General features: G+C 52.6%; 1 protein-coding gene across 1 annotated transcript in view; it reads right to left on the bottom strand.

The window, feature by feature from the left end:
* STKLD1 (serine/threonine kinase like domain containing 1) overlaps nucleotides 1–12,367 on the bottom strand; it is a 24,735-nt gene extending 12,368 nt beyond the window's left edge. The window contains exons 1-6 of the mRNA XM_086324266.1: nucleotides 12,091–12,367; nucleotides 5,508–5,594; nucleotides 4,107–4,184; nucleotides 3,470–3,514; nucleotides 2,129–2,203; nucleotides 1,304–1,405 (exon numbers count right to left, since the gene is read on the bottom strand). Coding sequence (XP_086180392.1) covers nucleotides 1,304–1,405; nucleotides 2,129–2,203; nucleotides 3,470–3,514; nucleotides 4,107–4,184; nucleotides 5,508–5,594; nucleotides 12,091–12,255 — 552 coding nt within the window. The 5' untranslated portion in view covers nucleotides 12,256–12,367. The remainder of the gene's footprint in view (nucleotides 1–1,303; nucleotides 1,406–2,128; nucleotides 2,204–3,469; nucleotides 3,515–4,106; nucleotides 4,185–5,507; nucleotides 5,595–12,090) is intronic.
* Nucleotides 12,368–12,381: the final 14 nt, after the last annotated feature.

A 12,381-nucleotide genomic window follows, 5' to 3' on the forward strand; every position in this document is an offset into this window, starting at 1 on the left:
GGTGCTCACAGCCCCGGGACCAGGTGTGCGATGGAGATGCGGCGTGCGATGGAGATGCGGCCATCCGATGGAGCCGCGCCTGGCCGTGGACAGGCGTGCTCTCATGACACACTCAATTCAGTTCAGTCGCTCATTCGTGTCCGACTCTTTGCGACCCCATGGACTGCAGCACGCCAGGTCTCCTTGTCCATCACCAACTCCCGGAGTTTATGCAAACTCATGTCCATCGAGTTGGTGATGCCATCCAGCCATCTCATCCTCTGTCATCCCCTTTTCCTCCTGCCTCCAATCTTTCCCAGCATCAGGTCAGTTCTTTGCATCAGGCGGCCAAAGTATTGGAGCTTCAGTTTCAGCGTCAGTCCTTCCAATAGATATTCGGGACTGATTTCCTTAAGGATTGACTGGTTTGATCTCCAAGGCGCTCTCAAGAGCCTTCAGCACCACAGTTCAGAAGCATCACCTGGTGTGAGTCAGGCGTGAGTCACCTGACACCCTCACAGGTGAGTGAATCTAAGCACCAGGACAAACAGGAGAAACCAGACACAGGCGAATGTCATGCTGTCCGAGCCCATCTGTGGGAACTTCAGGGACAGGCAGAGGATCTCCGGAGGCGGCAGTCGGGCCCTGGGCACCAGCTGGGGGCGTCTGGAGGGCCAGGAGCACTCTGACCTCATGGGAGGCGGGGATGGAGTGTCCACCCATGCAAAACTCAGCCCGCTCTACACTTAAGATCTGTGCACATTACTGCTGCTACTGCTAAGTCACTTCAGTCATGTCCGACTCTGTGCGACCCCATAGACGGCAGCCCACCAGGCTCCTCCGTCCCTGGGACTCTCCAGGCAAGAACACTGGAGTGGGTTGCCATTTCCTTCTCCAACGCATGAAAGTGAAAAGTGAAAGTGAAGTCGCCCAGTCGTGTCCGACTCCTAGCGACCCCATGGACTGCAGCCCACCAGGCTCCTCTGCCCATGGGATTTTCCAGGCAAGAGCACTGGAGTGGGTGCCATCGCCTTCTCCTGTGTACATTACGGTAGGCAAATACCTTCATTCATAAGCGTCGCAAGAAATGAGCCTGGGCTCCAGTGGTGCTTGCCCCCCGCTCTGCCGGTGCCCCTCTGCCCCCGCTGTGGGGCCTCACAAGGTCCAGGTGGGCCCCAGCCCTGGCATCCCCGACAGTCTGTCTTACCTCGGAGTCTATGGCTGTCTTTGCCCCCCGCTCTGCCGGTGCCCCTCTGCCCCCGCTGTGGGGCCTCACAAGGTCCAGGTGGGCCCCAGCCCTGGCATCCCCGGCAGTCTGTCTTACCTCAGAGTCTATAGCTGTCTTTGCCACCCTGTTCTTCTCAATGACATTCTGGAAGCTTTCCTTGTGGTACTCCATCACCAGGCAGAGGAACAGAGAGGAGATCTGCTGGGGACACAGCCCCTTAGCCGGGTCCTGCCCGGACCCCTTAGCCAGGTGCCAAGTTCAGGCCCCCGGCAGCCCAGGCCTGTGACCTCCTGGGCCATCAGCGCTCCAGGACCTTCCTCCCCCGGGCCAGCACCGGCCGTGGCTACGGCAGCACTGCCCTCGCCCCCCAGGGGGTGGACACGGCCCATCCCGAGTGGCTCCCCGCTCCTGCCCCACTTGGGCTTTTCTTAAAGGTGCATGAGTCCACCACAGCACATGCAGGCCACGGCGCCTGGGGCCCTGGCACCTTCATCCCTTAGGGCTCAGCTGAGACCCACTCCTCCTTCTGAGGGGTCTAGCCTGATGGGACCCAGCAGCCCCTGGCTCAACCCCATCTGGAGTAACCAGCAGGCAGGCCTCGGGGTCCCTGGAAAGACGAGGAGTCAGATGGCCACCGGGACCCAGCGCAGGGCTTAGGGGCTGCCAGGCCCAGACTTGAGAGACACTGCGTTGTTGCCAGCTGGTTTCTCCCAGCCTTCTCCTGGAAAGTGGGATAATGAGCCCCACGCAGAGGCTGTAGGGTCCCAGGTAAGATGCTGCCTAGAAGCCCCGCATGGCCCGGAGGGTGCAGAGCCAGGGGGCGCCTCGCAGAGGTCCTGCCATTGGTGCTCACAGGGTTACAATCGGCGGGGTGGGGGGCCCTCTGTGCCCGCCGAGTCCACGGGACCGGCTCTGACCCACCTCACTGTTCCACATGATGAAGAGCTCCTGGTAGATGGAGATGTGGGCGTGCTGAAGCTTCAGCAGCGGCATCAGCTGTGGACAGGGGCAGATGAGGTGGAAGTGTGGGGAGGACTGCATCTCAGCCAGCTCCTCCGCCCAGGGCAGGGGCGGGGTCCCGGGAGGGTGGGCGGCCCGGATGTTAGGAGCAAGATGGCCCGGGGTAAGTCCTGTCTCCAGGATGTGCTGGCTGTGCTGTGTGACTGGGGACAGGCTCCTCAACCTCTCTGAGCTGCCCAGCCCCATCTGGAAAGAGCAGTACCCATGTTATCTGCCTTGTGGGGTGTCAGGAGGACCAGGTGAGCCGATGCCGGCAGAATGCCTGGCCCGCCGGAAACAAGCAGAGTCCGGGATGTCTGGAGGAGCGGGTGTGGCCGAAGGGAGGAGGGTACTACTGTGCCCTGGCCCCCTGGCCTCCTGGCTGTGGGCACTAGAGGTCCCAGGCCCCTGCCCTCAGCTCCAAGTGCTTTGAGAACGATCGCAGTGAGGCGGCAGAAGTGGCTCCCTTAGCAACTTGGAGCCAGATGGACAGCTGCTCATGATGGCGGGTTGGGTGTGAAAGGCAGTGGCCTAGCAGGATGTGGGAGGGAGTTGGGCAGGGGGGCTGTGATGCTTGGTGGGGTACGGGATGGCCCCCCACTTCTTCCTTCCATGAATGTGGCCTGGGCCCACCACTGTGCCTCAGACACGCTGTGGATGGAATAGCTGCTGCTAAAGCTCGAAAGCTGGTGATTCCAGAAAGAAGAGAAACGGGTGGCCACTAGATGGAAGGGGAGACATTTAGCTTCGTGTAAAATCCAAGAAGAGCAGAGAAAACAACTCAGAGCCTTTGCCCAGCAAACTGAAGCATACGCAGCTGTTTCTGCTCTTACTATAAACCAGGACGTTACCGTCAGTGCCGACAGGCAGATCTAAGGAATGTAAACGAATTTACGTGTTCTTTGTTAAACATTCTCTATTTTCCAAATTTTCTGTTGTAACTGATACTTTCATAATTAAAGAAAAAGATCTTTTAAAAGATGGTTATTGGTAGGACAGCCTAGGGACCCAGCCAACATTTAAAGGTAATCTTCTCTGAGAATGTATATTCTAAGTTGTCGGCACCTGGATTTAGAAATAAATGTTTGGGGCACAGACTCCCTTCATGACATGGGGGATCTGGCTCCACAGCACCGGCCAAGAGCTGGTCCTGACTCTCCAAGCCCCCAGCAGCCCCCATTCTTCACTCCACAGGCGGGTACAGAACAGGCTCTGTGCGTCCTGCATCACACCCTCTGGAGAGGTGATCCCCCAGAGAGTTACCTCCTCCAGGGCCTCATTGGCCTGATGCTCATCAATGCACTCCACCTAGAGCAGCACAAGAGAGCTCAGTCAGTCTACACGCAGTGAACACCCCTATCAAGACTGCCACCACTGCCATCACCACCACCAGCATCAAAATCCCAGTCACTACCATCGTCACTGCCACCACCACCAGCATCATTCACCAGGGGTGCCAAGCTCCTGTCATTCGTAACCCACCACACAGCACCAGATGGGCCTGGAGAGGTTCTAAGGGATGGATCCAGAAATACTTTAAGCAGTGAGATCATCTTTGCTCCTATTGCAAGGATAAGTTTAGGACAGCATAACATAAACTTCAAAGCATCATTAACCATTTTCAGACCATCTCGAAAGCCGGGAGGAAAACAGTGTGTCGCCCCTAGAGCCAAGGAGCTTGGCAAAGTGTCAGCCTTATCCTGCATTTCTCACTTGGGCCGGGAGGGCTGTCCCCAGCGCTGGACGTGGCTGCTGGGGAACGTGTGCAGAGAGAGGCAGGTGCTGGACAGAGCAGCACCAGCTTCGACTCTGCACCATCTCTGGTGGCAGCAACTGTGGGTGCACGCTGTCCCCACATCTTACCAGATCCTCACCCAGAACTTCCGCTCGTAAGATTTACCAGTGGAGAACTCCTGTAATCAGCTGACCACAGATGAAACTGCAGTTGGAGAGTGGTTCTCAGACCCGTGTGAAGACCCTGAAACAGGCGCCCTGTGCGTCCCCTTCTTCTGCTCAGGGGCTCGTGCTTAAGTCATTTTGGCCAAAAACATACTGAGAGCTTTAAAATTATCACCTCTTTTTGACCTGGAAATCCCACCTCTAGGAATTTGTCCCAAGGAGACCATGGATCCTCAAAAAAAAAAAATTAACTAAGATTGTTTATCAGGGTTGCTTATTGTTGTTTGGTCACTAAGTTGTTTGTGACCCTATAGACCCCATGGAGCCCGCCAGGCTCCTCTGTCCATGGGATTTCCCAGGAAAGAATACTGGAGTGGGTTGCCATTTCCTCCCCCAGGGGATCTTCCCAACTCAGGGATTGAACTCGAGTCTCTGTAAAGGTGGATTCTTTACCACTGAGTCACCAGGGAAGCCCCATCAGAGTTGCTTATACAGAGTGAAAAATCAAGAAAATTTTAGCGCTTGTCCTGAGTGGATAGCTGGGGGGTCAGTCCTGGAAGCCAGCCCACAAAGGAGCAGGAGGCTTGTACGCATTCCCGGCCTGCCTGCCTGCCTGCCTCAGGGGAACTGCTGCAGAGACAGGAGGCCTGGCAGAGCGGAAGGGCGTTGGCAGCAGCCCGCAGCCAAGCTCTGGCCTAGACCCTCCACTCTTCCAGACCACCTGGGCTTGGACATGCCAAGGTGCACACTACACAACCCCCTGCAGTGCGCACTCCACCCTGCCATGCCAGCCCTGGTGAGGAGGTAGGGGAAGGGCCCAGGGTTGGTGACCTGCCCTTAAACTTGTGTGACCTTGGGCAAGTCCCTGCCCCTACTCCCCAGCCAGCCTCCTTCAGTTCAGTTCAGCTCAGTCGCTCAGTCATGTCCAACTCTTTGCGACCCCATGGGCTGTAGCACGCCGGGCCTCCCTGTCCATCGCCAACTCCCGGAGCTTACTCAATGTCCATTGAGTCGGTGATGCCAACCAGCTCCTTATCCCTGGCTAAGGATAAGGGGTCATCGGTCCCACTTTGTTGAGTTGGTGGGCAGTTAAATAAGATGACGAGGATGCCTGGCACCATGCCCAAGTCAATGGGGAGTGTGGTGGTGGTTGCTGCTGGAATAAACATGAGCATTCCTTCCCCATCAAGGTGGAAGACTTCAGTCTCCAGGGAACCCCAAGGAGCCTCACACCACCCCCACGGCTCCCCCCGCAGCCCCTGGCCGCCCCTGGATTGCCTCCAGGACTGCTGGCAGACAGGAACCCGGCTGTCGTATGAGGAAGCCTTCCTCTAGGGTGGGGGAGGACCGTGTGTGTCTGGGGCGCTGGCCCCACTGGAGTGCCTCAGGCACGGCCTCTTACCTGCTTTATCACGCGTTTTACTTTGGTTTTTGTCTCCTCTACCACGAGGTTCACCCCCAAAGCCCCAGGATTCAGCCACTCCAAAATCTGCCAGCAAAAGAGAAGCTTTCAGGAAAACGTACCCGTCTTTGCACTTCCCAAAGTGTGCCCACCTCCAGGGTCTGTTCCGGTCCTCCTAACTTTCTTCGTGGGCTGGCAAAGAAGGCAATGACCCAGAAGGCTGAGGAGGCCCGCAAAGGCAGAACCTGAGCCCGTCTCTCAGGGGCCGATTCTGGAGCTCTGTCCACCACCCCAGGCCCCTTCTCCAATCTGTGGTTAGGACCAGCCAGGCGTCCGAGAGCCGGCACCTCCCTGGGGCGGAGGGTTTCTTCACTCGCTGTAGCCCCTTAGGGTCCCAGCTTCCAGCAGCCACCTCCAAACTGGGCCACCAAACAAGAAAGTAACTGGTGCATAATTGGTGCAATCAAGCCGTGGCCCCATGTGAGCCTGGATGTGCCAAGCGCTTCACAGCCGCCCACACGCTTGGCACCGTTGCTTATGTCCTCACTTAGACGAGGAAACTGAGGCACCAGGAGCTGGGTCCTTGCCCAAGGGTGCAGCACCAGCACCTCAGAGGGCCTGGCCTGGACTGGAAGTCGGGAGTCTGACTCCAGAGATGGTGCACGGACGCACGAGGCTGGGTGGCCCGAGCACATTCCTCAGAGGATGAAGGAAAGGGCGCTGCAGGAGGCAGAGGAGTCCGTCCAGGTGGTGGGGCCCTCAGTCTGTGGACCCTCAGAGTCCAGAAAAGTTTTAGGGCTCTGTAACCCAGCACCCGCAGCCTAAAGCCTGCTGAGAGGGTGACGGGGCGGAGACCTGAGCAGCTCATGCCCCTGTAAGAAGGCTCACACTCAGGCACTCTCAGCAGGCAAATGAAACAGTAAAACGCACACGCGTCTCAGATCAAGGCTTTTTTTTTCCTCTTAGAAAAGTAACTTTGTTTTTAAAATTCTCTGGTCACCCAGAAACTCGTCTGCTTTACCACCGGCTCACTCCCCACCCCCGACCACCCCCACCCCTGTTGCTCCAACACAAAAGGGGATTCTCACAAAGTGAGCAAAACCTAACTTAACGAATCAGTCAGATTAACGAATCTTTTTACAAAGACTGACTCTAACATTTAATAAAGTGGACATCTTATGCATTTGGTAAACATTCAAATGCACTCATCTCACACACTACTAAAGTAATGCTCAAAATTCTCCAAGCCAGGCATCAGCAGTATGTGAACCGTGAACTTCCAGATGTTCAAGCTGGTTTTAGAAAAGGCAGAGGAACCAAAGATCAAATTGCGAAAATCCACTGGATCATCGAAAAACCAAGAGAGTTCCAGAAAAACATCTATTTCTGCTTTATTGACTATGCCAAAGCCTTTGACTGTGTGGATCACAATAAACTGTGGAAAATTCTGAAAGAGATGGGAATATCAGACCACCTGACCTGTCTCTTGAGAAACCTATATACAGGTCAGGAAGCAACAGTTAGAACTGGACATGGAACAACAGACTGGTTCCAAATAGGAAAAGGAGTACGTCAAGGTTGTATATTGTTACCCTGCTTATTTAACTTATATGCAGAGCACATCATGAGAAACACTGGACTGGAAGAAGCACAAGCTGGAATCAAGATTGCCAGGAGAAATATCAATAACCTCAGATATGCAGATGACACCACCCTTATGGCAGAAAGTGAAGAACTAAAGAGCCTCTTGATGAAAGTGAAAGAGGAGAGTGAAAAAGTTGGCTTAAAGCTCAACATTCAGAAAATGAAGATCATGGCATCTGGTCCTATCACTTCATGGGAAATAGATGGGGAAACAGTGGAAACAGTGGCAGACTTTATTTTTCTGGGCTCCAAAATCACTGCAGATGGTGACTGCAGCCATGAAATTAAAAGACGCTTACTCCTTGGAAGGAAAGTTATGACCAACCTAGATAGCATATTCAAAAGCAGAGACATTACTTTGCCAACAAAGGTCCGTCTAGTCAAGGCTATGGTTTTTCCAGTGGTTATGTATGGATGTGAGAGTTGGACTGTGAAGAAAGCTGAGCGCCGAAGAATTGATGCTTTTGAACTGTGGTGTTGAAGAAGACTCTTGAGGGTCCCTTGGACTGCAAGGAGATCCAACCAGTCCATTCTGAAGGAGATCAGCCCTGGGATTTCTTTGGAAGGAATGATGCTAAAGCTGAAACTCCAGTCCTTTGGCCACCAGATACAAAGAGTTGACTCATTGGAAAGGACTCTGATGCTGGGAGGGATTGGGGGCAGGAGGAGAAAGGGACAACAGAGGATGAGATGGTTGGATGGCATCACTGACTCGATGGACATGAGTCTGAGTGAACTCCGGGAGTTGGTGATGGACAGGGAGGCCTGGCGTGCTGCAATTCATGGGGTCGCAAAGAGTCGGACACAACTGAGCAACTGACTGAACTGAACTGAACTGAAACATTCAAATGGCTGTCTGAGGAGGCCTTACAAATAGCTGCGAAAAGAAGAGAAGCAAAAGGGAAAGGAGAAAAGGAAAGATACAGCCATCAGAATGCAGAGTTCCAAAGACTAGTAAGGAGGGGGAAGAAAGCCTTCCCAACTGATAAATACGAGGAAATAAAGGAAAACAATAGAATGGGAAAGACTGGAGATCTCTTCAAGAAAGTGAGAGATACTGAGGGGACATTTCATGCAAAGGTGGGCACAATATAGGACAGAAACAGTGTGGACCTAACAGAAGCAGAAGATATTAAGGAGACAAGAATACACAGAAGAACTAAAGAAAAAAGATCTTCATGACCCAGATAACCATGATGGTGCGATCACTCACCTAGAGCCAGACATCCTGGAATGCAAAGTCAAGTGGGCCTTAGGTAGCATCACTACAAACAAAGCTAGTGGAGGTGGTAGAATTCCAGCCGAGCTATTTCAAATCCTAAAACATGATGCTGTGAAAGTGCTGCACTCAATATGCCAACAAATTTGGAAAACTCAGCAGTGGCCACAGGACTGGAAAAGGTCAGTTCTCGTTCCAATCCCAAAGAAAGGTAATGCCAAAGAATGTTCAGACTACCACACAATTGCACTTATCTCACATGCTAGCAAAGTGATGTTCAAAATTCTCCAAGCTAGGCTTTGACAGTATGTGAACTGAGAACTTTCAGATGTTCAAGCTGGATTTAGAAAAGGCAGAGGAACCAGAGATCAAATTGCTAACATTCGTCGGATCACCGAAAAAGCCAGAGAATTCCAGAAAAACATATACTTCTGTTTCATTGACTACACTAAAGCCTTTAACTGTGTGGATCAAAACAAACTGAAAAATTACTCAAGAGACGGGAATACCAGACCACCTGACCTGCCTCCTGAGAAATCTGTGTGCAGGTCGAGAAGCAATGGTTAGAACCGGATTGGAACAATGAACTAGAACCAAATTGAGAAAGGAGTACGTCAAGGCTGCATATTGTCACCCTGCTTATTTAACTTCTATGCAGAGTACTTCATGTGAAATGCTGGGCTGGAAGAAGCACAAGCTGGAATCAAGTTTGCCAGGAGAAATATCAACAACCTCAGATATGCAGATGACACCACACTTATGGCAGAAAGCAAAGAGGAACTAAAGAGCCTCTTGATGAAAGTGAAAGAGGAGAGTGAAAAAACTGGTTTAAAATTCAACATTCAGAAAACTAAGATTATGGCGTCCGTCCCATCAGTTCATGGCAAACAGATGGGGAAACAATACAAACAGTGAGAGACTTTATTTTGGGGGGCTCCAATATCACTGCAGATGGTGACTGCAGCCATGAAATTAAAAGACACTTGCTCCTTGGAAGAAAAACTATGACAAACCTAGGCAGCATATTAAAAAGCAGAGACATTACTTTGCCAACAAAGGTCCATCTAGTCAAAGTGAAAGTGGCTCAGTCATGTCTGACTCTTTGCAATCCAATGGACTATACCGTCCATGGAATTCTCCAGGCCAGAACACTGGAGTGGGGGGCCTTTCCCTTCTCCAGGCAATCTTCCCAACCCAGGGATCAAACCCAGATCTCCTGAATTCCAGGTGGATTCTTTACCAGCTGAGCCACCAGGGAAGCCCAAGAATACTGGAATGGGTAGCCTATTTCTTCTCCAGCAGATCTTCCCGACCCAGGAATCGAACTGGGGTCTCATGCCGTTGCAGGAAGATTCTTTACCAGCTGAGCTACAGGGAATCACCCATCTAGTCAAAGATATGATTTTTCCAGTAGTCATGTATGGATGTGAGAGTTGGACCATAAAGAAAGCTGAGCACGGAATTGATGCTTTTGAACTGTGGTGCTGGAGAAGACTCTTGAGAGTCCCTTGGATTGCAAGCGGATCCAACCAGTCAATCCTAAAGGAAATCAGTCCTGAATATTTATTGGAAGGACTGATGCTGAAGCTGAAGCTCGTATACTTTGGGCACCTGATGTGAAGAACTGACCTGATGCTGGGAAAGATTGAAGGCAGGAGGAGAAGGGGACGACAAGAGGATGAATTGTTTGGATGGCATCACCGACTCGATGGACATGAGTCTGAACAAGCTCCGGGAGTTGGTGATGGACAGGCAGGCCTGGCAGGCTGCAGTCCATGGGGTTGCAAAGAGTTGGACACAACTGAGCGACTGAACTGAACTGAAACATTCATTTCTCTTTATTTTCCAACTTTCCTTTTGTGAATTTTTTAGGCCCTAAACATTTTCACAAGCCCTGAAAAAGGCCCAGTCTCCCCCAGGTAGGGACTACTGATGGGGTGTCTTAGGAGCCTGAGGGCTGCAGATGTTGAATTCTGAATGTTCTAGGGTTTGCAGGAGCTGAAGCGCATGGACCTGTGGGGAAAAAAGGATGAGGTTGTTTTCTAGCATGGAAAAAGCAAGAGAGTTCCAGAAAAACATCTATTTCTGCTTTATTGACTATGCCAAAGCTTTTGACTGTGTGGATCACAATAAACTGTGGAAAATTCTGAAAGAGATGGGAATATCAGACCACCTGACCTGCCTCTTGAGAAACCTATATGCAGGTCAGGAAGCAACAGTTAGAACTGGACATGGAACAACAGACTGGTTCCAAATAGGAAAAGGAGTGTGTCAAGGCTGTATATTGTTACCCTGCTTATTTAACTTATATGCAGAGTACATCATGAGAAACGCTGGACTGGAAGAAACACAAGCTGGAATCAAGATTGCCGGGAGAAATATCAATAACCTCAGCTATGCAGATGACACCACCCTTATGGCAGAAGGTGAAGAGGAACTAAAAGGCCTCTTGATGAAAGTGAAAGTGGAGAGTGAAAAAGTTGGCTTAAAGCTCAACATTCAGAAAACGAAGATCATGGCATCCGGTCCCATCACTTCATGGGAAATAGATGGGGAAACAGTGGAAACAGTGTCAGACTTTATTTTTCTGGGCTCCAAAATCACTGCAGATGGTGATCACAGCCATGAAATTAAAAGACGCTTACTCCTTGGAAGGAAAGTTATGACCAACCTAGATAGCATATTCAAAAGCAGAGACACTACTTTGCCAACAAAAGTTCGTCTAGTCAAGGCTATGGTTTTTCCTGTGGTCATGTATGGATGTGAGAGTTGGACTGTGAAGAAGGCTGAGTGCCGAAGCATTGATGCTTTTGAACGGTGGTGTTGGAGAAGACTCTTGAGAGTCCCTTGGACTGCAAGGAGATCCAACCAAGACTGCAAGGAGATCCAACCAAGTCCATTCTGAAGATCAGCCCTGGGATTTCTTTGGAAGGAATGATGCTAAAGCTGAAACTCCAGTACTTTGGCCACCTCCTGCAAAGAGTTGACTCATTGGAAAAAGACTCTGATGCTGGGAGGGATTGGGGGCAGGAGGAGAAGGGGACGACAGAGGATGAGATGGCTGGATGGCATCACTGACTCGATGGATGTGAGTCTCAGTGAACTCCGGGAGTTGGTGATGGACAGGGAGGCCTGGCGTGCTGCGATTCATGGGGTTGCAAAGAGTTAGACACGACTGAGCGACTGAACTGAACTGAATTGATATTCAGACTGGAGAGGCCTTAATTTCATCCGTCATTTTAGAGAGGGGGAAACCCAGTGTAGAGGGGCAAGGGACACCCAGGAGATCCCCTATGAGCTAGAGGCAAACACTGGCTAACATGGGCGCCTTGCCTCCCTGGGGTCAGACGTGGAAGCAGGGCGGCTTTTCAGGTGTGCTGTGCTTAGTTGCTCAGTCGTGTCCAGCACTTTGCAGCCCCCGTGGACGGTAGCCCACCAGGCTCCTCTGTCCATGGGATTCTCCAGCCAAGAATACTGGAGTGGATTGCCGTGCCCTCCTCCAGGGGATCTTCCCCACCCACCGATCGAGCTGGGGTCCCTCGCATTGCGGGGCGGATTCTTGACCAGCTGAGCCACCAGGGAAGCCCTGGGGGCCACAGGGACTGTGACCGTTAAACCGGTAGGAGCTGGGGGTAATGGCCACATGGCCGGGTCCTGGGCTCGGGCCTGACCATCGGCCCCTCGTCGTCCCCGCCTATTCGCCAGGGGACCGCTCGGCACCTGGTACTTTTCCATGGGGTCTTCAGGGAAAGACTCGGCCTCCCTGTCCCTCCGCGGGGCACTGGGGTGCACCTCTGGCCCGAGCCGCAGTCGGACCCCGGACTGAGCATGCGCAGTGTGGTCCGCGTCCGGTGTGCGCCCATCCCCCACCCGGGGGGCTCCCATCAGCCCCCGGGCGCTCGTTTGCCGACCCGGGCCCTCTCTGCCTGAACCGCGCTGGCTGCTGCGTCCTTTCAGCCGGCCGGCCCTCAGGGGCGGGCCCTCGCGCGGGGAGGGCGGGGCCTGAACGCG

The sequence above is a fragment of the Bos grunniens genome, chromosome 11 (assembly GCF_055505025.1).
Source record: "Bos grunniens cultivar Pamir isolate PY7600 chromosome 11, Bosgru_T2T1.0, whole genome shotgun sequence".
Lineage (NCBI taxonomy): Eukaryota > Metazoa > Chordata > Mammalia > Artiodactyla > Bovidae > Bos > Bos grunniens.